The 27,451-nt window shown below is 39.5% G+C and overlaps 1 protein-coding gene across 2 annotated transcripts; it reads right to left on the reverse strand.

The window, feature by feature from the left end:
• Positions 1-1,995: 1,995 nt before the first annotated feature.
• Positions 1,996-26,534, reverse strand: TXLNG (taxilin gamma). Of its 2 annotated transcripts, none has more exons than XM_027640574.1 (10): positions 26,458-26,534; positions 17,428-17,740; positions 16,652-16,743; positions 13,198-13,368; positions 12,263-12,457; positions 10,709-10,828; positions 9,643-9,717; positions 6,927-7,019; positions 6,272-6,367; positions 1,996-5,279 (listed from the first exon to the last, which is right to left on the reverse strand). In XM_027640574.1, the coding sequence occupies exons 2-10, from the start codon at positions 17,723-17,725 to the stop codon at positions 4,959-4,961; spliced, it is 1,461 nt and encodes a 486-aa protein (XP_027496375.1). In that variant the 5' UTR covers positions 17,726-17,740; positions 26,458-26,534; the 3' UTR covers positions 1,996-4,958. The 2 variants fall into 2 exon arrangements, with proteins under 2 accessions (XP_027496375.1, XP_027496365.1); XM_027640564.1 differs by lacking the exon at positions 26,458-26,534 and adding an exon at positions 24,864-24,914.
• Positions 26,535-27,451: the final 917 nt, after the last annotated feature.

A 27,451-nucleotide genomic window follows, 5' to 3' on the forward strand; every position in this document is an offset into this window, starting at 1 on the left:
CGTATTACAAGGGTTAAACACCAGTATAGTACCTTGGACTTGGCAGAACTGAGGTAGCTATTTTGACCCTTAACACCAGGCCATAAATTTGGTGGAAGTGACAGTGAACTACACCAGTATGGAGTATCTGTCACATGGATGTAGTAAATAAAGTTTAAAAATGAGTGACTTAAATTCATCTCCTCAGCTTGAACAAATATCACAAGATATAACAGGTTATTTAAATTGAGAAGGTATTTAAATAGAGGCTCTAAGAGGTTACTTTCTTGAAGCAGAGCTGTAGGAGCAGCATTCGTGGCACAGTCTGGAATCACACAAAGGCCTGCTTCAACTATTGCAGTCCATGAGACAGGCACACCCCAGATCACTGTTTGAACAAGAAATCCAAAACAACATGCGACCTCAAAACTCAAAGATAATAACCAGTTTTAAAGGAAATTAAAATAAAGTCTTTACAGGCAGCACAATATTCTTAAATTACTTAAAAGTTCAGGATAGATGGGTGCCAGAGTCAACAAGATCCATAAAAGCTAGCACAGTTAGATGGGACTGAGTTAGGCTGTTAGAAGGAAATACAACCTTCCTTCAAGAAGAAATGTCTAAACAGGAGGAAAAAGGTGAATTATCACAATTTAAATGTAAAACATAAAAGACAAACAAAACAAAACCACAAAGAAACAAAAAGTACCTGTGAGGAATCTAAAGACCTAAAAGCAAGTATCTTTGAGTACATCAAACATGTGCCTGTCTGCCAGGGAGCTGATGCCCTGGCAGCTAGGCTGGAGGGCTCAGAATGCAGCTGGTGAAAGAGGTTCTCCCCTCAGACCTAATCTACACAAGAGAAGTACAGCTCAGTGTGTGTATGCATGTGCATTAACAGGAGAGACTTAGCACCTGATGAAAAAAGGAAAAAGCCAAAATCCCACACTATTAACTGCAAACAAATTTCCCTCTAGCAAAAGCTTGCAAATACGACCAGTTTTCATAAGGAACTTAGGAAGACTGGGGAGATCCAAGGAAGTAATAACAGATTTGACTCCTGTATCAGCATACACTGAAAGAAAGGAGAGAAAAAGAGGTGCTTACACAGGAGCAGAAACAGCACCTTTTGAGGAGACAAGTCTCTGATGTGAGGGAATACTCTGAAGTACAAGGAGAGCATCTAAGACCAGGCAGTGTACTTGGATTTCCAAAATACTTGGCACAGCTCTACAAATGTCTCAGGGCTAGGACCTACATTGCTCACCTTTAACACAACAGGTATCTTCAAACAAGTTAACAAGTTTTTTTCAATTAAAAAATTAATACTATCTTCAAAGAGTCAGACAGACATCAGAGTATGTTTTTGTAGAGCAGTTCTAAATGCTACCTAGAAAAAACAAACATAAAGGAAAACTGAACTCAAAACCAGTTCCAAAACAAAACCAAGTTTAGGGAAGTTGTAAACATTAGGGATTATGCCAAAAAAGGCAAACAGAACACTTTAGTATTAGGAAACTGTGAGGGAGCGTACATTAGTAAGAATGACCCCACATAGTATGACAGAATGGGGAGCACTTAAACTTACTGAAAAAACTGATTTTTAACATAAACTCCCATATTGTTCACACTGCACCAATTGAACTATGATAGATAAATTCTAGGAGACAGAAGGCCCGAGCAGAATTCAAAGCAGGCAAGTGCAGCAGATCCAGCCAGAGCTCCTGCCCTCTGTGGTCTGACTGACCCTCACCTGAGGACACTACCAAGGTGAGGTGAGCACAGGACTCACCTACCCCTCAACCCATGCAGTGCCAGGAACTACTGCCAGGAACATGCAAGTCACTGACATGACCCCAGAACAGCCCCTCTGCGGGGCAGCTCACTTGAACAATACGCTTGAATTTGAATTTCACATCTTCAATTTTCACGCTTGGTTTTTCAAATAAATACAGTTTCAGTAGATTCAGTCTGAAGACATGAATATGATGTTAAAGAAAAACTCAGAGTCCAGTATATTAAGCATACTTATTTACTTAATCTATACAGAATCGAGTAGATAAAATTTCAGATTCACATTAGTGAAAAATCTCTACAAAATGTTTTTGAAAAGCAAAACAAAGACTGCCTGTTCATTTATCACTTTTCCTCATGAAAGCAGACATGGGTTGTAAAAATAAAGCAGTGTGTTTAGCACAAACTAGATTTCTGCATCACTTTTTTCACAGTTATTTCCATCTACAGTCCAAAGAGGTAGATTTTCTGCAACACCTGAGAATTGAACTGTAACGTAACCAGGTGTAATGAAAGGAAGGACAAAACATTAGAGATACAGCCCTAACTTACTTGTGTAGGTATACACATATTTGGATCTTGAATCGCATACAATTTAGCTTTTTGCAGCTTAATCGTGGTGAAACTTGTCAATCAGGCCCCAGAGTTTTGACAATTAGATACACTCATCTCAGGCTACATCAGTTTACATCCCAAGTGAAACAATTTGTAGTAGTGGGAGAAAGGCAGTAACACAAGTTTACTTAAAAACCCTACTGGAGCCCATTTGGCTGCAGCCTGGCAGTGCAATAGCCTGCAGTATGGCAGATCAGTGACAGTGCTAAGCTTATCCCTTACATCCATTTTTTTTTTTTAAAAGAACACTTTTTAAGCAATGAAACTCTACTGACTGGTTTCAGGAAGCAAAGTACAGCTTGCCTTGGCCAGATAAGTTGCTATGGTATGAGTATGTTGAGGGTAGGAAAGACGAAAGAGATCCCTGTTTTAAAAGATTTTTCCTTGGGGCGTTCTGCTTCATTTACATGTTTAGTCAGTAACAAATATATTTGTATTGCTGTTCTATACATCTGTCACTTCTCTAAATGAGCCCTTTAAAATATTCTTGCAGCAGGGACCAAAAATTCATTCTTACCTCCATATAGAACAAGCACTATAAAAAGAATTGTTCAGGATATAAATGTCCAAATAATAAATTGTAAAAATAGAAAACTGCACGTCCTACCTTGCCAACGGTATGATGCATCAAATACAAAGTTTTTCACCTTTCCTCAGGAAAATTACTTCATGCTTAGTGTTAAGCTGAAAGCCAGTTCTCAGAACAACTATTTTTTCAAGCTTGATTCTATAAAGCACGTAATTTGAACAGCAAGTCTGAAACACTTCTTTCCAGTTATTTTTTATGCCATACGGTTAGCATGATCAACATTTCAAAGCTCTGAGTCTAACCTGACTGACTGCTCACTGCTACCTTCTTTTCATTCCTGCATTGTGCTTGGATCACAAACACCAAACCCACACAAATCTAGGAGAAAGACGACCAGCTTCTCATTTGCTTCATTTCAAAAATGTCAGTTTTGCACAGTTCCTCTTAGTGGTATGAGCTAAAACACATTTATAACCTTACCTTCTCTCAAAGACAGTTACGTTATTTCAACTTACATTACTACAGGAAAAGAATCAGGAGCTCAGTGCAGCCTGAACATTCAAGTAATTTAGCCACTGAACTGTCAAGGTCATTGGGGTGGGAAGCTCGTTGAGATGTGCTTGATTCAGAAATTCCCTCCCAAGTAAGTGCAAAGAACTTTAAGTACCAGAAAAGGCTATACATGTTCATATTTCTTAAAATGACAGCAACCAAAACTATAAAGTAAATATGTGGGAACTAAAGTTAAGGGTAGCTTGTAGTTATATCACGCGTTGCCTTGCCAAAAAAATAAGTGTTGGTCCTAGTTTCTTTCAGAAGAAGTTCATAGTCACGGTATCAAATTTTCTAGGAAAATACAATATGGTTTAAGGTTAACAAGGAAGCTTTGCTTGTGGTATGTTAGTGTAAGAATGTGAAGTACCATCTTTACCAGATAACCTGACTGGGAAGGCACTCTGCCAACTGCTACAGCTTTGGGGTTGAATGTGCAGGAAGTTCCACACTGTACTTCGGGAAAAGTATGTGAATTTTCATGTTCAACTATAACAAGAATACGTTTAACTAACACTTTTTGCGACATATTTGTCACAATCCAGCTATTAGAGAAAGCCTATTTGCCGGACTCCTGTCTTCCACACCTGCAGCAGTGAGTTTCTACTTTCCAGCCCTCCAGATAATCCAGATATTTGCTCAGACAGTAACGGATTTTCCTAGTCAAGAAAACCATGTGGTGGACACACTACAGCTAAGAGGGAATGATGTGACCAACATCTGCGCAACAGGCTCTGCAGCTTCAAAATCCCACTCAGTAATGTCGCTGTACATTTTCTCACACATTTATATTTAACATTTTCACAGATAGGGCAAACAATCCAAACAAACCTTTATGACACAACCCTGAGACATCTGCAACAAGCTGTACACCCTGTTTCACCAGCTGCAAATTAATGGATTTCAAAGCTGTGTTTTTCATACCACAAAGGACATAAAACCCTTTACACATATCTTTTACTATATTCTGGACCTTTACTTTCTCATTCATATATATGAAAACATACTAGGGGGAAAAGTTGACATTTTTTACTGGCCATTAGACATCCTTATGTAGATAAATTTACTGGAAAAATTGGTAATCTTTAGTATACTGAGTGGCAAGTCAATGAACAAAACCAGAGTGCTGTTCTTTAAAACAAAAAAGTGACCTGCTGTCACCATTTTCCCCAAAGGATGTTATATCTGTACACAGTCTTTCATGACAGTGATTTGTGTTGTGGGGAGGAAACGCACATGCATCCTTTTATGGAAAAATATTTTCTTTTAAAAAATGAGGCAGATGTGCAACACAGTTGTGGAAAATTTATAGTTTAAGCTATTTGAAGCTGCTATGCAGCTTCCTGTACCACATAAGTCCAGTAGTTCTAAGAAAATACAGATATGGTAGAAAAAGTAAGAAAATTTTCACCACAAAACCAAATAGTTACCACCAACAGAGAAAGTTATACACAAAATATATCTCTCAATACAGTGTTTACACTTCATTTTAGTCTACAGATTCAGTGCCAGGAACAGGACTTGTTGAGACAGTCTTTTCGGAGCTATTTGCCGCACGTGATTCCACATCAGGTTGGATTCCTGGTTCCGTGTCAATGGGAGTTCCCAGCTCCTCGTGGGAGTTGAGTGTGCAGGACTGCAACACCTGCACAGCTAGATCCACATCTGCTTCTCTAAGAGACACCTGCTCCTTGAGCACCTCCACCTTCTCATTCAGCTCGTTCCGTTCCGTCTGAAGGGCCCTGCACAGCTTCTCCAAACGCTCCAGTTTTATTTGAAAGCCTTTGTATTCTTTATCTCTTACTGTTTTCTGAAGGACAAAAGAAATAGAAGCTCTGTGATACAACTGGGTTTTTTTTCCTAAATTAATGAAAAGAATCACCACTATTTAATCCCAAATATTAAGTCTTAATTAATCCAGCAGGTCAAATTCCACCTGAACTAGAGCAAATTTCCTCGGAATACTTCACCTAACTACACTTCAGATGGTTTGTCTGAGCTGGAGTGGCAATGGACACCTTCAAAAACAAGCAGTGAGGACTACATGACTATTTAATGCTATGTGAAAGCTAGGCATCAAACAGGACCCTGATATTTTCAAATTTATCCCGCAAAGCAGTCAATTACAACCCATATAATGGCAACTACAGGTGGGAGAAGGGCATTGAAGTAGGAAATCTACAATCCAGCAGCAGAATCCAGGTCAGAAGGTACCATACTCCTGGCTCTATTAACTAGCTCCTTATAAGAACAAAAAGATAAGCAGTGCTATAAGCAGAACCTACATGACCCAGCATGGTTTGGCAATGTCACACCTCACACACCTAAACTAGGCCTTAGGCAGTGCAGGCACAACTGAACAGCACCACTCTCGCCGACTACAAGTAATGGCACCTCATGACCTCAAAAGCAGCAGCAACGCAAGAAAGCAACTGATCCCTTACACGTGGGTTATTACCTTCATGTCAGTCTCGTATGTCTAAAACAGATTTTTATTGCAGCACTGGTTGAACTTTACTCAGAATATTAAAATTCATTCAATTCGTTCAGCTCCTGTGATTTCATACACATTATCCCACCAACAAAACAGTAACCAATGTGCCATTGGTTTAGATTTACAAAGCAGCCTTCCATTTTCCATGCTGAGGACAACAATACCTTACACAACAAAAAACATAAGGCCGACAGTCCAAGAAGAGGCTACTGTGTACTACTTCCCATTCTCTAAAACTGAAAAACGGTATGAAGTTCTCTAGGACTCAGACTCAAGCCGAGCCATACTGCTGCTTAGAAGTTAATTACCTCTTCAGCCATTTGCAGAAGAGCCTTGTTGTTGTTTTCCCATTTTGTACGCCACACAATGGTTTCCTTTTCCAGTTTCTTAATCTTCTTTGTCATCTACAAAAGATAAATAAAACATTTAATTTTGTGGCTTGTGTTGCAACGTAGGTGGTTTTACATGAGTAATTTGTCTTCTAAGCGTTATTTTCCAAGTCCAGTTTGAACAAGTTATTTTGGAGAAGTGTTTTTGCATAAAATCAACCCCACAAATACATATTCTGCATTCAAAGAAAACAATATTGAGTCTTAAAAGAAACAGACTAGCAACTTCCAAGTACAAATAATAAAAAGCTCCAGGAAAAGAAGTTTTAAAACATAAGCATAGCCAAAGAGAACGAGAAGTATTATTTGGTAAAACACTGAAATTAGGATTTAGATATCATGCAAGTATGTAAAAAAAATAGAAAAATTTACATTTTCTTCCATAATATGACAAATTCTTATGAGCTATCTTATGATCCAAATTAAATGTCAAAATACTGCATATATTTTCAGAAGGCAAAAAAAATCTAAAATGCAACCCACTAACAGCATGCATCTCTATATTATTTTTTATAATATTTCTATATTACTTCTCTATTTTTGTATTACTTTTCATAGGTAATCCTATACATACCTTCTCCATTTCTTGCCTGAAAGTTGTAAAGAGCTCATTACTTTTTGCCATGGTGGTCTGGAATTCTTCAAACTTATCCATATAAAGAGAAAGCTGTTGGAAAAGAGGCAAGAACATTAATATGAACAGTGGTATACAAATACAAAAATATTAAGGTACAAGGTAAAATAAAACTGGAAATAGTAAAACATGAATTTCTTAATCTTTTTTTAACTATCCTATAATTTCCATTTGAGTTACATGCAGAACTTGTCCGAAAACATGCCATTCAAATTATATGTGAAGTAGAGTTCTGTGTTTACAGAACAGCAATATATTCTGAAGTATGAAAAATATTATGTTTAATAAAATGTTGGAAGACATCACAGTTCATCGTTATCTCATTTTTACCTCTCCACTGGAAAAAAATGATCTGTGGACATACACATCTACAGGAAATTCAGTACATGGTTAGTGAAATTAAAACTTAGGAAATACCTACCTTTCCTCCTTAACCAGCCAAAGCTAATAACCAAGGCTGGGACAAAATAAACACGATTGATTCCAGAAATCAAAATACACATCAGCAACCAATGTAATTTACCCACTGAGCAAAAATCCTGGAAAGTGCATATTGACAAGAAATTAATGTAACAGTGAAAAACATTACACTTTAAAAAGTCAAGAGCATTAACATTTGACGACAGAAAACTTCTTGCCCTGCACCAAGAAAGAACTGCAAAATATGTTTAATAACATAGTTTTTAAAAAGTTTGATTCTTATTTAAACAACTTAGTGTGTGATTTGATGTTCTAAGAATACATGACCATTTAATAGAAACTTCTTATTCCTACTGAAGAGTAATCAGTTCTCTCAATTCTTACATTAGGGGATATGGCACAATACAATCCAGAGCACAGAAATACTGTATTTTGCTCTATTAGCAAAGGAAATTACACAAAAGGAATTAGCCCAGCTTGTCAGCAGTACATCCTCATTCTCTGCCATTATTGTCACTGAACTTTCTAGCTCATCTTATTCTACAAAAAATATCTGTCAGCCCCAGGAAACCACAAACTATACTCACTGAAAAAGCACAACAAAAAAAGCAGTGAGATTTTAAATAAAGGGTAACCAACTAGGAAAAAAACCATAAAAGACTAAGTGTGGAAAAAAAGGACCTATTTGGAAGCATCTGGATACTCGTATGTTCAAGTCCAATGAAGATGTGTATGATTACACTGAACTACACACATACACATACACTTTAAACGTAACTCCTGGAAAGCCTAGAAAAGAATTAGATACAGTAAGCATGGAAAAAAAAGGCATGGAACAGCTTTCAAAGAGACTGCCATGGTTTAAGCCCAGCTGGCAACTAAGCACCACGCACCTGCTCACTCACCCCAACTCCCCACCCTGGTGGAATGGGGAGGAGAATCAAAAGTAAAAATCATAGGCTGAGGTAAAGAACAGTTTAATAATTGAAACAAAGTAAAATATAATAAAAAAGATAATAAAAAGACAAGTGATGCACAGTACAGTCGCTCACCACCTGCTGCTCAATGCCAGACCCCACGCCCAAACCCCATCAGCCCCTTTATGGGCAACTCCCCCAGTTTATATACTGGGCATGACATTCTATGGTCTGGGATATCCCTTTGGCCAATTTGGGTCACCTGTCCTGGCTATGCTCCCTCACAATTATTTTGGAGATTTTTGTTACCTCCTCAGCAGCAGAGCATGAGACACAAGAGTCCCTGACTTAGGATAAACACAACTTAGCAATAGCCAAAACATCAGTGTGCTATCAGCCTTATTCTTACACTGAATCCAAAACACAGCACTGTAGCAGCTACAGAGAAGAAATTAACTCTATCCCAGCTGAAACCAGGACGAAGACTTCATATAAAACCTCAACTAAAGCAGTAACAGACATGCAGTGAACGGAATAGCTACTGCTTCTCAGGTGCTCTGATGCTGCAAAAGAACTACCATTTCCCTGTGCCTTACGTGCTGAGTTCATGTGTGGTCAATGACTGCAGGTCAGACCCAGAACCAAAGCCCAAAAATTGGAGACCATCTCTCCTCTCTTACAGAGGATTTTGCTGTAACATTTATGTTACAGTAAACAAGTAATTTGAAGACTGCAAGTTTTTTTTGCAGGCAGAGATATTCAGGTTACTAAATCTGAATAACTACAGGGATAAATGTGACATTGCTTGTTCCCAACCCTCCATCCTTCTGGGATGAGATGGAAACAGTAAGAAACAGATTCTAAAACATGCCTGGGTAAAATCCCCATCCAACTCTTTATAGTCACAAAGGCCTCTCTGGTCCTGAACAGCTGCATAAGAAAAACGAAGATAAAAAGAGAGAACAACAGCTTCAGAGAAGCTAAACTTTCTTAAACTTTTCTTCTTAAGGTTTCATATATTCTAGTCTTTGTAATATTAACAGTATTAATTTAAAAGGACACTAACTCCAGAAATTCAATGTTTATCACCTTCCAGTAACAGTATTAAACAGCAAGTTTACTGATCATCATTCACGCTTCGCTACTGAAGAGCTACCTACTGGAAATTAAATATAAGACTTAATTTAAAAAAATACCAAGTACTTTTCACAAGCATCTGATGAATTTAAAGTTTTTTCAGATGTTGCATTATGTTCACTACAGTCTTGGTATTTTCTTTTCAGAACTGTTACTGAAGATCTCTCCATTAAAAATGATACCTGTTGCTTCAGCTGAGCTTCCTGTTGCTTCATCTGTTCACATTTGTGTCTGGACTCTGTAGCTTCTTTTAGCAGCTAAAAAACAATGCAAAAAAGTCACATAATGAAAAAAGTATTCCTAAAAATGGTTTAACTTGATCTACGATGAAAAATAAATAAACATTAATGTCACCTAAGGGCTATTCAACCATGTTTTCTCACATGGGCTTTTTTACTACTATACTGTACTTTCATCTATACAATGATCTATACAGGTATTGCCATGCAGAGATTTTTATTGACTCATGCAACCAATTAGAAAAATGTCTCAATGTTTCTATTTCTGTAGCAAGTTTGAACCACTAAATTTATTAACAGTTCATTAACAAACTGTACGTAATTTATAACTGTTTTGTAACCTATTTTCAACTTTCATTTCTCTAGTCACTAATAGTACCCTTACAGACTAGTTCAAACCAATTTTGCTTCAACTTGTCACCATTTTGTAGGTTCATCTTTGAAGATATTTTCATCAGCTTATGACTCAGAAATTATGTTAGAAAAATAGAACAATCCAACACTGATCATTTTAAGACAGTACAGAAAAAGCAAGGCTTTTGCCTAGAAGTTACAGATACATTGTAAGAAAACTGCTTAGAAGACTGCAAGTAAATTGCTGATATCAACATACCAATAAAATATCATCCATAGGTTGGGGGGGGGAGCAGACAATGCAGAAGAGCACATGCTTTATTCTGTATTTTTTATTTCTTATGGCATAAAACCAAGAGATTACAACTCTTGACTGCAAGAAAGTACCTTTGGTGTTTCAGTCCATTTCCCAGCTCAAGAAAAGTCTAAATGACATTCAGCATATTTGCTGAGAAAATGCAAGCAGTAACATTACTTACCTATTAGTATGGGCATTAATATTTTAAGCATCATACACAAAACTTATATTTCAGTCTCATTGCTGAACTCTATCCTAACTTTCAAAAGACAGTCCCCTCAATTTGCTGTATTTGGTTTAAATCATGGAAAGTCTAGTTTGGCAGGTTTTATTTCTTTTAACATAGAATTCACTTACAAACTCCCGTTCTCGCTGATGTTTTTCCTCTGCTTCCTTAATAAGTTGAGTAGTTTGCTGAAGTTTGGCATCCACAAGTTGCTGCTGCAGTTCCTTATGTTTGAACACTTGATCAATATGCTAAAGGAGAAAAGAAAACCACAGAAGTCAAATACAGAATCTGCTAGTCAATGATGGCAAGTGTAGTGTTTGGGGAGATGGACATTTTAGAAGTTTCACACAAAAGAAAAAGCAGCAGAAGAAGTTTTACATGCTTTTTTTCCTCTATCTCCATACATTACAATCACCCCTTTTTGCCCTTTACAGAAGCCAGGTGCCTGTTTTTACGGAATTGGCACAATACTGTCAATCACTTCACACCAGACATGCCAAAAATCCTGTAGCAAGCAGTCTACATCCTCACTTCTAAAGTTGGTTGATCTACCTCTAATCCTTACTGTACTTTGTTACTTCTAAAAGCTCTAGTCCTCATAATTAAAAAAAGCTCAAAATAAGCAAAGTTTGCAACAACTTTATTTAACTGATGAAATTCCGCCAATCACTGAATATTTGCGGTCTTACTTCCATCTCCTTAAGTAGCACAAGGCAGCTTCCTACCTTTTCTCTTCCCAATATACTCTCATGGTAGATACAAATATTCCATCATTGCAAAAGGTGGGGAACTAGTCTACAGAGAGCTTTCTAACTGATCCAGATTTAAAACAAAACAAAAAACCCAAACCAAACCAAAAAAAACAACCTCTCAGAAACAGCTGAGAAATAATACTCCAAAATCTCCTGTGCCAACTAAGAACCAGCCAACTAATCTTAGCTGTAGGACTCCATGGAGCTCAGTTCTCTCTTGGACAAGGAGAATTGGCTGTTTTCCACCACTGTAGCTTAGGCAGCTAGCTCACAACTTGGTGCCAATTAAAGCCAGCTCAGTTAGCCCTATAGTAGAGACACTTCCATGATACCAGGCCAAATATATTCTTAAAGCATGATAGCTTATTTTGATTCTATGCCATCAAGAGCAGCTATATACATAAGGGAGCTTCCCAAAAAACCCACAACCTTAATGAATCAAAAGAAATAAGACAGAGAGTAACTCTTATATCCCCCCCATTATAATGTGAAGTCATAATTTTTAACAACTTCAACTATTACTATATATTTATGTTGGAAGCAACCTTTGGAAGCCATTTAGTCCACTTAAACCAGGGTTAGCTTCAAAGCCTGGTCAGGTTATGCACACCTTGCCCAGCTGAGTTCTGAATATCTGTAAAGACAGAGATTCCACAACCTCTGGACAACTTATTTCTACTTGCTCACTTTCACTGTGAAAGACTTCTTCCAATGCATCTTCAATTTAGATATTCAAAACCAGGCAGGAAAGGCAGACAGTGGGCCAAACAGTTATTAATTTTTTCTCAACAGTGAAGTAAAAAGAATAATATAAAAAATTATATATACAAGGGCTGTAAAGCATGGGAGGTTTTGCTCCCCTTTCAATAATTATCTCATCCTTAAAGTCAAGGAACTAATAAAATCCCATTAGAAGTACAGTGTAAGCACCTCTTCTCGCAGTGCATACTGTTCAATGAGTTTCTTCAGTTTTTCCCCCAGTTCGATATTTTCCTGTCGGAGTTTGGCATTGTGTATATCATGCTGTTCCAACTGAGCCTGAATTTCATTCAGCGTAATCTGGAAGTGTGCAGTTGCTTCTTTCCGTCTTTCTTCTTCTTCACGTGCTTGCTGCATGTTTTCTTCCTTTTATGAGAGAATATTAAAAGTGTTCAGGTCAAACTATGCACCTTTTTCATATTTTTGAGTCAGAAACAATGGTGATAATTCACTCCTGCACTTTTTCAAGTTCTAGAGTGCTAGAACTAATACAAGCCACAATTACAATATGCTATGCTGACTATCCACGTAAAGTATGTGGAACAAAGAAGCTAGAAATTCCAAAACTTTTAGATAATCTTGTCCTTACCATTACTAACATTACTGAGAGGCTGATATTAAGATGCTACATAGGTACCTTTGCAAGTGTCAGAATTTCTCAGATGTAAAAAACAGCATTGATACTATAATGAAATTTCCTACAGCAATCACAGATAAGAATCTCTTGGCTCTTTTCCATTTCACTCCCATCCATTATATTCTGACAGAATTAAGCCTTTTTTGATACCCTGCCATTTCATGCTGCTATTATTTCACTTGTGCTATTTTTTCCAGCAGTCATCAGGACTACTCCCAGAAAAAATACGACAAGATCAAATACTGCAAGTAATATGAACTAGTTAAGGGGGAAAAAACCCCAGTGAGTCAACTATCCCCACATTCTTTACCTTAAAATCAGCTACACTTAAACCACATGCCACTCATCTCCTACAGGTACAGGTAATGGGCAAAGTGGCAAGTAAAAAACAGCACTCCTGATTTAAGGAGTGACCAGCAAGTAATATTTCCACCACCAGCAGCACTGTAATTTATGTAAACAAACTAACCTTCAAAGTTTTGTTATGACGCTGAAGCTCCCGACAGAGAGATTCCAATTTGCTACGTGCCAAAATGGCCTTGCTATGCTCACTCTGCAAGTGGACTTTCTCCTTCACAACTTGTGCTTGCTTCTTCTGCAGTATCTTCATTTGCTTTTGAACATTCCGGCTCTCCTCCAACTAACATTAGAGAGTAAACTTGTTAAATAAACATAGATGAAACTACCTTTATGCATCTAGATGAGCAGACTGAAGAAACTTTTTAACATTTTGGATTAAAACAAGGAAATTAAATTTTATTAAGACCCAAGCTGATCTTAAAGAGAAATTACCATAATCCTGCAGAGAATTCTAAATGTATAAGGACAAAAGATGAAAATATACTAATTCCAACTTAAAAAACATTTGCCTTTGGGGAAGAGGCACCATGGACCTGTCGTTGACTATGAGCTATCAGCCTGCATTCAGCTACAGGGGTAAGAGTAGCCCTGAGAAAGGAGGATGTGGCAAATACAATTAAAAGCCAACTGAAACTGGCTTTTCAACAAGTCACAACTTTTCCCACTCTTATCTGGAAGGTACACACAGCCGTTTATTCAGCAGGTCTTGTTTTTACTATCAAAAAGAAAAACCACATAACTGTGTAAAGCAGAGTTCCTTCTTATCAGCAGGAGCTCCTACCAAGAGAAGCAGTAATTGATACAAGTTTGTGAAATGCTATGGTATTTCAGAAAGCAACAGACAAAACTAGCTGCCTTGACAAATCAAGTCAAATACTAATAAAGCTACAAAGCCCAGACTTTGATGACTTAAGAGATCTGCAGTCTCAACCATCTGAAGCAAAACTTTTGTTCTATTTCCTTTAGGCTGTTTAGATGGTAGATAACACAGTTAAACTCTGTATACATATTTCAAAATCTATTCTATGAATATCCAGTGAACAGAAGTTTCTTGCATTAATGTCTCATTGACAGGATTATCCATTACGCATAATTTTTGGGCTCCCTGAGAAACCATGTTCAGAGTCTGTTCTATTGCAAAGAAGGCAACAATGTTAAGTCTTACACAGCTCCTCATTAGATAGTGCCTCAGCCTCAGGACACCACAGGAAAAGAGGGCTGGCAATGAGGAACATCACTATGATAGAAGAATAATAAAATGCTGGCTTTCTGAAAGAGCTCAAAATAATGCTGAAGCACAGAAGAACGAATAAATGACCTCCCTGACAACAGTAAATTAAACGCATATTTAATCTAGTTTAGGGAAGAAGAATGTTAAAGAAATATTTTCACATCCTAACATAAAAAGCCCTTTCCTTGGGTGGCCAGAAAACACCACTCCAAGTGGCTCTGCTGTTTGCATACCTATGAAACTTCAGGCCTGTAAAAGCATGCCATTGTGAGACACATCACCATGGATGCAAACCTTCCTGCATCACAGACTGATCTCCTGATAGATTCCAAATTAGGAAAAAAAAATTGTTGAAGATCTTTTGCCAGGAGAGAGGCATTCCTACCTTTATTGTACAGTCCTTTTCATGAGACACCACTGAAAAACCTGACAGTGAGCTTTAAAGATGATGAATCTTTAAAAAAAGAAAAAAAGCATTGTAGGTGCACTGTCATACACAGTTCAAACCTCTGCTGGCATTAAAGCTGACACCTATGCCAGTGGTTTACCACCACAATCATGAAGAAAAAAATGCATCTTAAAAGGAACAGAGTCAGATCCAACCTAAACTTTCTAAGGGAAACGGGTGTACTTCTAAGACTCGTTTGGTCAAAACAAAGCTACTCTTACACCCAGACAAGCTCCCACCCAGATTCCCAGCCACTTTGAGCATCTTGAGGAAAGTAAGTGGTTTTCTACGGTGGTGACTATCTATGGACTCTGAATGCTCACTGCACCTATCGACTGCGGATCATCTTCTGGGAGGACAAAAAACTTAACGCGATCACATCTCTTCTGATTGCCAAGCTGCTTGAAGGAAATTACAATTCATTTGGTCTAGCTGTTCCCCAATTGTTTTGAGATCTTTCCTTCAGCAGTAAAACTCAAAGTGAAGATAGTGCAGACTGTTTGCTTTCCGCAAAATTGAGGGATTCATGCAGGCCTAGCTCCTCATGCAGGCCATCATCATCACCAGTGCGAGCTGAAATGGGAGCTGTTTGCTCAAATACAAAAGGCATCACATGCACAAGCAACTGCCCACAAGAACCAACTCATTTATTGCATTTTTCTCTCACAACATGAAAGCTCATTTTTAAGTGGGCTCCCCCATCCTTGAGCTGCACTATAGAACTATTACTGTTTTTCATTTTAATGAAAGTGACTTCTTAGAGAAGCTGCTGGTTTTGAAGGAAATGAATACATGTGAACAAGAACATGTGAGAAAGAGCAAGAAAAACAAAGCCAAAATGTAACAGACCTCCAAGGAGGACTCGGGATTTTCTCAACAGAACTAATGTAAGTCAGTCCTTAAGCAATTAATATTGCCTCTGTGAGTAAAAAGACTACCCACTAGATCATCTTCAAAGTTTTGGAGACATTAATCTCAAAGTTAAAAAATTATTTCAGGAAAATTATGTCATGTTGTGCAGCCATTATGTCATTTTCAGAAACATTTGCATATGATACACTTGACATCTACAGAAAGATAATCTTATGCTTTTGTCAAGCTTTTCAATTATGTCTTTAGTTCATATTCATTTTATAACTACAAAGACGGTGGGAAAACATATGCACACTGTATTTCCAGTCTTTCCATTCCCGTCTGTCCCTGTTTCAAGACAAACAAGTCAAGTGTTGTTGTCTCCAGGAGCATTCTGGAAAGTGAAACTTATGAGCCTTTTCCCCTACCTCTCTGATTTTGTGATTAATTTAGAGAATAAATTATCATTTTGCCTACTTGAGGTAGGAATGCACTTTATGAACTGCTTCTTTTTGGTTTGTTAGTGAAGAAACGTATATTTTTCTATCCATTCCTTTACATGATCAGGAAATACAAAGCAAAATCTTTCCAACATCCCCTATTCCCCAAAAATCACTGAGTTAAACATAACTGAATATTTTTCCCCCAAAATCTCTGTAAGACAATATGTTCTCTTTGTCTTAAATAAAACATTATCCTATAAAACGTCAGCACAAGAGCATTATCAACAGACAAAACCAGGAAAATATTACTTCCAAAAGAACTATTAGCTTTTCTGTTAATCCTAATAGTATGTTTCAACACCAAGATATCAAAACCTATTTTTAATTTGGGTTTAGGCAGTCACATAGAAGTGAAATGACTACAGGAAAGTTTGGCTAAAGCAATATTCATAGTCAGCCTGAGTGTCCTATTTTTTTTCCCAACATTAAAAATATTCAAAATCATTAACTGTCCTGTATTACTTGTGCTTGCATTCCACAGTTAATATTAACACATGAATAACTCCTGCTATCTTTACAAATTACTTACCAAATCAGCATACTTCTTGCACAAAGCTGCCAGCTTTTCCTCTGGAGTAGAAAGCGTATTCAAAGCTTGCATTAATAATAACACTTCTTTTCCTATGAAATGGATGAAAAACAATGATACTGAGGAAAGAAAACATACCAGAAAAGCAGTCTGTCTTTAGAAGTAAAACATAAATCCACGAGAAATTAGTGAGTTAAGTTGCTCTCTGGTTTGATAGCTGCATAATCCTAACTGATAACAAATGGGAAATCATCAGAGCGAGAATAAAATTGTCTTGGCTTATGTGCCATTCAACATCTTACATAGCAAAAAATTACTTTACTCTTAAAACCACAAAAATGTTTCGGTTTTACGATAGCACAGATAAAAAGAAAAAATTGAAAAAAAGGAAATATAAAAGGTTAAGTTTTGCTATTAAAGGATAATCACACAAATTTTTTTAATAAGCTTTTGGAATTTAATTATCAGCTGTGCTTTGGCAGCATTGAACACCGCAATCCCAGATTCAAACCAGAAAATTAAAAAAGTTGATTAGCAATTACCACGTTGTTATTATTATTAAAGTTCCTATAAAAATAGCATTGACAGCTGAAGGAGTCTTACATATGCATTAAGAACTATCTTCTCCTAAGCAGAAGTGCAGAGTTTCTCAAAGTATCGTGTTGAAGGTGACAAGTTTTTGGCTACAGAGTAAATTTGAGACAAAGCAAATGCGTTTAGCTATTTGACAAAAATATTAAAGCTATTTAAAAATCAAAATGCCAAAGAGAACATACCCAAAGTTTTCTCTTTGTGTTTTTCACTCTCTGGGTCTTGTTGGCCATCAGGTGGATCAGTACGGGTTTCTTCTCTCCCAGGAGTCTCCTCACGAGACTCTTGGGAGCAACATGTGGATCCCAGGTGCTTTCTGTTCTTTGTGATATACTCAGCTTCTTCCAATGTGCCTGTGTTTTCCAGGCCATAACAGTTGGACTGCGTGTGCTGCAATGCTGTATCAGACAATTCACTGCATTTGCTCTTCACCAGCTGATCCTGATTAGTCATTCCCATCTCCTGAGATCCAGCTTCTTCCATGGTAGCACCAACCACCTTTAGAACAGAAAGGAGGAAGTGGAAGTAAATAGTCAAGCAAATGTGTTTAAAATGAAAACTTCCAGCCTTCTTTTGCATGGACAAATTAGTAAAATTTAAAAAAACCAAAACCACTTGCTAGGAAGTCTAAAGAAATATACATTAATGCACTGCTTCAATGACAGAGAGTAAGAGCTTAAACGACTTCAATCACAATGCCAAATACGACTGGCACCTCTTAACGGGAGAATATTGGTTGTTATAACACAAATGATAAGCAGGATCAGAAGCATATCTGTTTTTGAAATGGTAAAATTTTCATCTGTGAAATCATCCAAAAAGTGAATATTAACTGGTGTCAGATTTGGAGTCCTATTACCTATGGTTTTTAACAATTCATTAATTCTGCTCAATTAAACACCACTTTCTCTAAAGACTTCCGAAAATGCAAAATCATTTAACCAAAAAGTTAAACGTCACCAGTTGTTTTAATGTTGCAGTGATACGTTCATATTTTAGAGCAGAATACCTGATGTTCTTGATATAACACTGTATAACTTATCAAGCTGCTACAGACCCTCTCTCAATCACCTGAACAGCATTCTCAATTTCTAAAGATATTTAAGGCTGATGAGAACTTCAAGGGTGTTTGGTTGGGTGTGGTTTTGTTTTGTTCATTTGGTTACACTGCAGAGGCTTGGAACTATATGGAGGTGGCTGGGTATTCTTCTCCTGTCCATTTGCAACCCTACTATATACAACGTGCATTGATAGCTAAAAGCATGACAATCAGAGCTTAACTCACTTTACTGCCAAAATAAAGGGATCCTTCTCATTTTTTTCAGTGAACCTAAACTAAATTTCCTTAAAATCACAAGGAATTATAAAAACAGGGCTTGTTTATATGCAGTTATGCTGTTTAAGCACAAATTAATTTCAGATTATCTTACATTTTCATATTTAAAAAAGAGCTAATTCTTAAAGCCAGGAGTTTACACTGGGTTTTATATTCTGCACAGGACTGTTTTTTTCTTCTAAAGAAATTTGCCAACATCAAAGGAACGCAGCCAACACTAATAACATATTGTGAGATATATTTTGACTTCCAATTTGTTCAGCATCCTTGAAAGAGTTATTTAAAAATCATTAAACAAATATATATCCTCTTTGCAATGTTCACGCATAACAGCTTTGTTGTTCTCTATTCTCAAAGCAAGTTTCTTGCCTTAGACCTTATCTTAAGGTAAGATCCATCCTTGAGAAGATGGAATTCACACAGCACCTTTCACACAGGACAATAAGCTTTTTAACTGCAAATAATCTGTATAGATGTTAAGGAGCAACTTCTGACTTACCAAGGAAGATTCACATTGCACAGCTCTTTACAAGTGTGGAAATCATGCACATGCTTTATGGACAAATATAAATGCACTGCAGTTTTACTGTCCAGTCGTGTCAGACAACACACTTGATAGATGCCTAAAAAGGTCATGCAGTAATTGAATTGGTGTGACAAATAACCAATTCCAAATGTTTTACATCTCTAAAAAGTCAACTGTAAAATAGGCATTTTTTTTTTTTTCCTTGTCTTATACTGTGGGTCTTCCATGGGCATGCAAAAGGCTTACCCCTGCAAGTCTGGGGTCAGCTAAATAAACAAGATGCTTCACAAAAATGGACAAGAAATGTGAAAACAGCACAGCTTACTTAACCTTTCTGTACAAGCCAATGGTTGAAACCATGGCACAGATGTTCTCTAAAAACCATGATTCATACACAAGCCGAATATAGTGTGCCACATTAAATTGACAAGACAGGAAAGACCTGAGTATTCTGAACACAGCAAGATACCAGAGCACCTGCACTCCCAACATAACAGCTGAAACTTGCAGTTTTTCCATTGCATAGCACATGAACTGATGTGCCTAAGAAGTCTGGCAAAACACAGGGAAAGTCTGCTCTAGACTCAAAAGTTTCTGGTTTGGCACAGCATTTCCACACTTTTTGATATCCATTAACAGACTTAAGAGTTTCTTTTCGAAAGCAGAGCACAAAACTGCCAGCAGCTCTAACAGGAGCTGACAAGGCCTGACTGGCTGTGGTTACACACTGAACAGCAGCACTGCCCAAGCAGCTCTTGCTATCATTTCATTCCCCTTTTTCATCCTCTGTGCTAGCAACAACATTCATGCAACTTGTTCTAACACAGTTTACAGCCAGATCAGTTCCTCACCCCAGTTCACTGCACAGCAACAGGCAATCCTGCCAACCAGAAGTGCGAGCAGGATGACTGGAAAGAAGCCAAAGCATGAGAGCCACTAAAAAATAAAAGTCAATCTAATCACAGCCAAAGCACAAGGAACTAAACATCAAATACTTTATCCTCACCACAAGTACACAGTAAACACTGGCTACTGAACACTGTTGAGAAGATGATGTTCATGAGAAGCATTGCTTCAAATTTAGACAACCGAAAAATTTTCACTGCTTTTCATCTGAGAAAATTCTGTCGTTTCTGGGGAAAAAAAGAACAAATACTGGCGGGGGCATACATGTGACCAGTAAGTCATGATATGCCCATCTCTCTTCTAGCAAACCATCATAATAACCTAAACATCAATTCAGAGCTGGCAATTCACATGCATATTCTACAGCATCTGGAAGTTTGACGAAGTGAACACCACCACCTCATTAATTCAGCAGAGCTTTTTGTTGAAGCCAAATTAGGTGTCAGTTCAATTTTTTACTGACAATAATTATTTCTAAACTCTTGAATATTCTCTATCCTTTGTCAAAAAACCCACTAGGATTTTTAGAATTTCAGACTCATTCTCTGAAGTCTTAACAGAGAAGTTAGAAATAACCTATCAGAATACTAAATTGAAGAAAAATGTTTGTGTACAAGTGTCCTTCAAGTCTCCAATATATTTGAAAATTGTAAAGATGGAGAAAAAATACAGAACTGGTCAACTTTCTTTCAGTTTTCCAGTGAACATGGAACTAATCCAAGCTTACTGACCAGCAAGTATGCTCCCTGCAAAACCAAAGCTCAGTGTAGCAGCAGACAGGCTTCGTAAAAATATCCAGTTTTCTTATCTTAAATACAATTACAAGTTACTGACCACAGGCTAGAATACTGTATTTAAAGAAGTGGTTCTACCAGCAGCTAGAACAATCTGATAACATAAAGAAAAAAAAAAAAGGGTGAAACCAAACCACAGCCCCCCCACCCACAAACCCCCTCTTTAGTTAAACTCTTATCTATCGAGTTGTAGTCCCTAAGTTCTAGCAAATCTGACAGTAGTGGCACGACATATTAAAATTCTAATTTATTTAACCTATATCAGAAAGGGTTTGTTTTTCTTTTATAAAACAGAAGTTCTGCTATTGCCTGACAGGGGCCACAAACACTAATATCTAGATGATTTCCTTATTATGACTAACAAAGGATTTTCTACATTAGCTGTCACTTTAGATATTAAAAACCCTAACCAAAAGTCTGAACAGCCTTCATATACTCAATGCTGTTATTAAAACACTAAAACTACAGGTAGTGTCAGATTTGGTCTGTATCAAGCTTCAAGTTGCAGCAATAATAAACATCGCACCAAGAACATTTAAGTACTAAGCCATGGTATCATATGGTATCATATCATATTATTGAAAGTGCTCCCTCCTTACTGAGGTAATGTTTTGAAAAACCCCAACTCTTACCTCTTATCTTTTCAAATGTGTGCTCATCAGTAAACTTCTCAGTTTAACATTCCAGCTAGAACAGAGCACTTCCCACAGCACATTGTATAATAGCGCTGATTCAGTACTGACTGAATAAAAACAAAACTACCCCAGCAAAGTCCTTCTACTGAAATCACTGCTACCTTTTCTAGCTGCTACCATGCTCTCTCAGCTTCCAGCCAGTTTGAGCCTCAGGTAGCTTGTAATTCTGACAGAACAGAATCAGATTATTATATGCCTAGAAAGATTTTCAGAGAGGCAAAACGGGTATGTTGCACAGGAAAAGTGCAACTTCATAGGATCATAAAATTATTTATCAAAATTTTATCATTAAAAAATAAGATATTTCCTACCTACCTAGCTGTGAAACCAGCTATTACAAGATGCTGACATTTCTGAAAAGCATATAATCTTCAAGCTATTTAAGGCAGAGTTACAGGACAACCAACTTCAGGATGACTGTTAGAAAATTACTGATAACAATGCTCCTGGCTCACCCTGGAGTTTTCGTTCAGTTTTCTGCTCTGTTATCGCAACTTATACCTTGATCAAAAAAGGTGCACATCAGGAAAACTCTACTTACTTCATACCTAAAGTATCAGAGTACAAGACAGATATCCTATTTATGAAACTGGCTATGACCACAAGAGCCTAAGCCAGTTTTCATTCAAACAGTACTGCTTCAGCAGCATGAGCTGCACATAAGGATGGAACAGACACCTGGGTGGAACTTGTCCTACCACCATGCCAAAAATGCATCAAACCAAAATTTTTTTTCTTCTACTACCTACACAAGTCTGTAACACAATGCTACCTAAAATATACTGTGCTTATTGTCAGTTCTGTGTGTACCTGTATTCCATACTCCTGCATATATACACATACTCAATCTTTCCCTAAACCACCTAAAAACACTTCTCTGTACCTTTTATTAAAAGAAACCATAATTAGTAGCTACATCAACATCTTTTTTCTCCTGTATGTTAGCCAATTATCCTAAAAAATATAAGCACTAGCATTAATCTATCAAAACATCTCCTACATAACCATAGTAGCAGTTGGCCTGTGCTGTGAGAAGATTCTTACAATCTTAGCCTTTATAACTGCTAATACTTTCAAGAAATATCCTGAAAGCTTTAGAAGAAACAAGTGTACATAAATCAGATTTTCACAACTGTAAGACAATCTAATTACACAAGTAAATACATAATCATTTGCTCAGCATCAGGCTCCAAAAAAGACAATTTGGACAACACTGTTCAGCTGACTACATTTTCAAACTTACTGCACATGCAACTGGACATAAAAACTTTACATCCCTTATCCTGACCAATTACATTAAAAAAAAACTATTGTGGTAAAAAAGTATGTTGCATCTCTCATAAATGTTTATGATTCATACCAAATTTTAGGCTGCAGGCATTCGAACAATGTACTTTTCCTTCCTAACAGAGAAAAGCTTACTTTGAAAACATGTATGTAATATACTTTTCTTCAGCGCAGATACTCAAGAAGACTTTATTTAACATAACTGTATCAACTGTGTCGAAAAATCAGTCATTCTTGATAGTAATTTTATTTACAACTTCTGCAGGAAAACTGCCATTTTAGGATGCCACAGAATTTAAGTTTGAATTGTATAGCAGGTACACCTTCATCCACTGGTTCGGACACAATTATTCAGAAGCATGTGACCACAAGACTAGCTTATTAAGTTATTTCTCCCTGCAATACTTCTCTATACTGTGCTCACTGACCTGAATGATCATGCAGTCTAATTATACCTTTCTGAAAACCTAATGGCCTCTGAGGTGGCTTCCCCACTGAACACAGATCTTAGCTGTGAGATCTGAAAGTCATCTCAAGCAAACATTTCACCCTGTTCTGTCATTACATTAAAAACTATGTTCTGTGCACTCATTTATCTACTTTCAAAACACTGGATGAGGCACCTGCAGTATTGCTCATCTCTAGTTTCAAAGCACTGCGAGGTTAGAAGTCCCAACACAGCAGGAAGACAATTAAGAAATACCTGCTTTCAGAATTTGTATTTTACCTTTATAAAAGTCAATACAGACTCAATGCTAACAGAATTCCACTATTAATACTGTACAATTCAAGATATGCTCTTTGATATTGGTTCAGACACCTACATTCTCACATGACCCGTGCTTATGGCCCTTACTTTTTCCTGTTACCTTTACCACACTTCTTTTTCTTGCTCTTTCAGTGGCCTCACGACACAGATGGCATGCCTACTTTTAAGAAAAGATTTTTTATTTGCCTCAAACACAACAACAAAAGGGAGGGAAAAAAAAAAGATGATCTCTCCCCTCGTTTAGCTTAAGACATTAGAACATTGTGGTGGTGCATCTCTCACCCCCTCACCCTGGCCCCAGGCCACAGCATGATCTCAGAAATGCTGGTTAGGCCTCGTCCTTGAGGAACTGCACCTGGGATGAGTTCCTCTGGAGTTTATCAGAAACAGTGTCTGCTCCCAGGAACTAGGGATGTCTAACAAGCTTCTGGTTTTTAACAAACAGCCTTGGAAACTTAGTTTTCTTACCTGAATAACAACTCAAGTGAAAAATATTTTTGTTACTGAACTTTCAAAGAAAGTTACCAACCCAAAACTGTGGCTAGGATGAAAAATTGTTATGACTAAAGCCCAGTCTTTTGAGACCTTATAAACAGCGGTCCTAGGTGAGATCCCTTGAGCTCTCCTGGACCACAGTGGGCTGTGGCCAGCATCTCCCTCTGAGGGGGCACCTCTCAGAGTCAGCAAAACCCCCAAGTTTGCTATCCTTGGAGGACCTCTGCCGAATGCTGATGGAGCCTGGGCCCATACCACTCCTTGAGGATCAACTCTCTGCCCCCTTAGAAGATGGAAAGGCATTTGACGTGAGTACTTCCCTGGATTTGAGGGGAATTTTTCACAGGTATATGCCTGGTACATACTCTTCAGGTCTGTGCACGTGGAAGTGTGAATATGCTATAGTATCTGTACTGGGAACGTGTGAATCTCTGAGATTCTGAAGTACTTAAATTAGTAAGTAAGTGAGGCCTGCAAGTGAGTTACTCTTGTGCTATAGTAAATGCTACAGAATCTCTTGTCAAATTGTTTAACTTAAACTATTGATTAAGCTGTTAAAACCTTTGGCCTAAACTGTTGGTCAAGTCCGGGACTAAATTTAGCAAGAGGGTCTGCTCTGAGCCTTGTGGCTCAACAGGAGGGTCTCCCTTACTCCTTTTTATCCTTACTCTTTCTGATCCTTCTCATTTCTCCCCCCTTCCCAAGCCTTTCAAGTAGACAATTTTTGGTTCATTTTAGTTTAGATTGATTGATTTTAGTGCAATTTTAATCTGCATGCTTTAACCATGTAGTAAGTGGTAGAGGGAACCTTACCAACGAACTCTGTCGTCCTTTCACTTTTACATGAAAACTGCTTTTGCTGGTGATTCTTTGAGTGACCTAAAAAATTCGTGACAAACACTTCCTGTAATTCTAGCAAAAAATTCACTGCAGGAACTCAAAACTTACTTGGAAACTTTTAGTGCATTTACACGCAGGGCAAAGGGCTGTGAATTTCACCAACCCTTTTTTAATGTAAGCATCTAAGACAGGTGCTAATTAAGAAAACATTTAATATAGCATGAATCACTTCCGCCAATGAGGTTTCACTTCCTCCTTACTATAAACCCAGTATTTTTCTAGTCATCCACAGTATGATTCTGGAAAAAGCAGGGTAGACAAGTTCTGAATTCCCAATGCAAACAGGTCACAAGGAACCTAAAAATAAAGAAGCTCCTGAGTATCATGGCAGGGGGAGGGAAATCTGCAAGAGAGTGCTGAACAATTTTTAATTCAGAGAAAAAAGTTCAAAGTAAAATTTGCTTTACATTGCCTGCCACATTTCACCGCATTTAAAAATGAAATTCTGTTTGACTGTGAATATTTGAAAGAATATGGAATGCAGGTTTGTTTGGGGTTTTGTTTTCTCTTTTAAACATCATCTGATTTCATAACAGACATTAAAGTTACTTACAAGTCAATTCTTAGTAAAGATCTTCAGAAAACACATAGCAAAAGACGGTGCTTTCATTGAGGGAAAACTAGCTCCGAAGTCTCCTAGACCTCTCTCTAGCAGCAAAAGTAAACAACCACCAGCACCACGAAGTTACTATTTCTAGGATGCTGTTATCCTTTGCACCGCAGAAAAAAGTTACTGCAAAAACCCATTTGAATTTGTGTAAGGACACAGGATGAGATACTTAAGCAGCACATGAGATTACCAAGGCAGTTCTGTCACGGAAAACATCCAGTGGGTGATATTACATACAGCCACTGAATTGTAGCATATTTTAAGTTTTTGCCGCTCCGCGACCAAGTAGCTGTATTTCATGCTTTTCCTACGCGGACGCGCAACTGGAAATTACTGTAAAATCACTGGGGACATCGCTACTTTCAGTGTGGTTTCGGCAGAGGACGTAAAAAGAGAAAAAAAGACCTTTTTTTACTCATTTCGGGGGGTAAGAAAACGCTCCCGCCGCCCCCGCGGGCAGAGCCACCCTCCGCTCCCACCGGGTGGGGGCACGGGGGGGGTCTCTGGCGGGACCCCCAGGGAGGCGGCGAGAGCTCCCCCTGGGCCGCGCAGCCCCCGCACCCGCCACGTGCTGCCGCCCCCAGCGGCCCGCGCTCGGCAGGGACCGCCCCGCGCCCCCCGGGCGGGCGGCACGGAGGGGCCGCCCCCGGCCCCGCGGGGTAAGCGCAGCTCCTTCGGGGGCCACCGCCAGCACCTCCCCGACACACTCCCGACCTCAGGGACAGCCCAGGACTGAGGCTGCCGGGAGCGGCGGGGGCACTGCCCGCCCCTGCCCCGTGCGCCCGGGCCGGGCGGCCGCGTGGGGACGGGGCAGGCGGGGAGCGCGGCGCCGCGAGCCGGCGGGGAAGGGGAGGCGGAGCGCCCTCCCGCCGGGCCCCGACCGCGCAGCCACCTCACCTCGGGGCTGCCGCTCGGTGCCGCCGCCTCGTCCCCACCGCCGCCGCTCGGGCTCCGGGTCCGCCGGGTCGGTCCCGCCGCGCCGCCGCCCCCGCGCGTCGCCATGATGTGACGGCAGCATCCAAACAAGTGCCGAGCGCGGGGCACCGGAACTGCTCCCCGCGGAACCGCCCCTTTCCCAGTTCCGGCCAATCGCCGCGCAGCTCTGCGCACCACGTGGGGGTCCGTGCCCCACCCCGCCGCGGGGAGTGCCGGGAGCTGTAGTTCCGCTGCGGAGGGCCGGGGGCGCGGCATGGCCGCAGGGGAGCGGCGTCAGTGGGGGCTGGTCCCCGCCCTGTGTCCCGCCTCCGCTGTCGCTATTCCTGCCTTGGGCACGGCTTTGAAGTTGGGGCCAGCCCAGCGGCGTGGCCGTGACGGGGCAGGGCGCGGGGCGGTGCCCGCGGGATGGCCTGGGGTGGCGGCGGGGTCAGCAGAGTCACGCAGTGGCGCAGGTTGGAAGGCGCCGCAGCGGGTCCTCTGGTCCAACCTGCTCGGGCAGGGTCATCCCAGAGCACATGGCACGGGATCGCGACCAGACAGTCCTTGGGTATCTCCAATGAGGCTCCTGGAGATCCTCAGTGATACTCAGCAGAGTTGCTGCTCCTGCAGGAGAAGCAGGGCGTGTGTGCGGGGGGAGCGAGGTGCGCAAGGAAGTTCTGCCAGGAATCGCTCTGCAGGGGTAGCCGAGGCCAAAGCTGCACGGAGCGTATCTCCTGGAGATGCCCGTGGGTGTGGCCCATCGCTCCCGGAGCCCGCCCCAGCACGGGGCTCCTCTCCAGGCTTAAGGATCGCGCCTGTGGAAGCAAGGACTCAACACAGGGAGGGGAGGATGGAGCTGCCAAGGGTCACCTGCACTCCTGCGAAACACCGGCCGTGCCATGTGCTCACGTGGGCCTCGGTTGTCGGGGACCTCTCTGGAGTAACTTAAAACTGGTGCAAGCAAGCATCCTAGAAA

The sequence above is a fragment of the Corapipo altera genome, unplaced genomic scaffold (assembly GCF_003945725.1).
Source record: "Corapipo altera isolate COAL_440 unplaced genomic scaffold, ASM394572v1 0, whole genome shotgun sequence".
Taxonomy (NCBI): domain Eukaryota; kingdom Metazoa; phylum Chordata; class Aves; order Passeriformes; family Pipridae; genus Corapipo; species Corapipo altera.

What these genes read in the sequence shown, in the direction of transcription:
- TXLNG (XM_027640574.1), bottom strand. Translation starts at nt 17,725, where the DNA reads ATGGAAGAAGCTGGATCTCAGGAGATGGGAATGACTAATCAGGATCAG. An exon ending in AGTATGCACTGCGAGAAGAG is followed by an intron (nt 10,829 to 12,262) that starts GTGCTTACACTG and finishes TTTCTCCTTTAG; the next exon opens with CATATTGATCAAGTGTTCAA. An exon ending in TTCTGCAAATGGCTGAAGAG is followed by an intron (nt 5,280 to 6,271) that starts GTAATTAACTTC and finishes TTTGTCCTTCAG; the next exon opens with AAAACAGTAAGAGATAAAGA.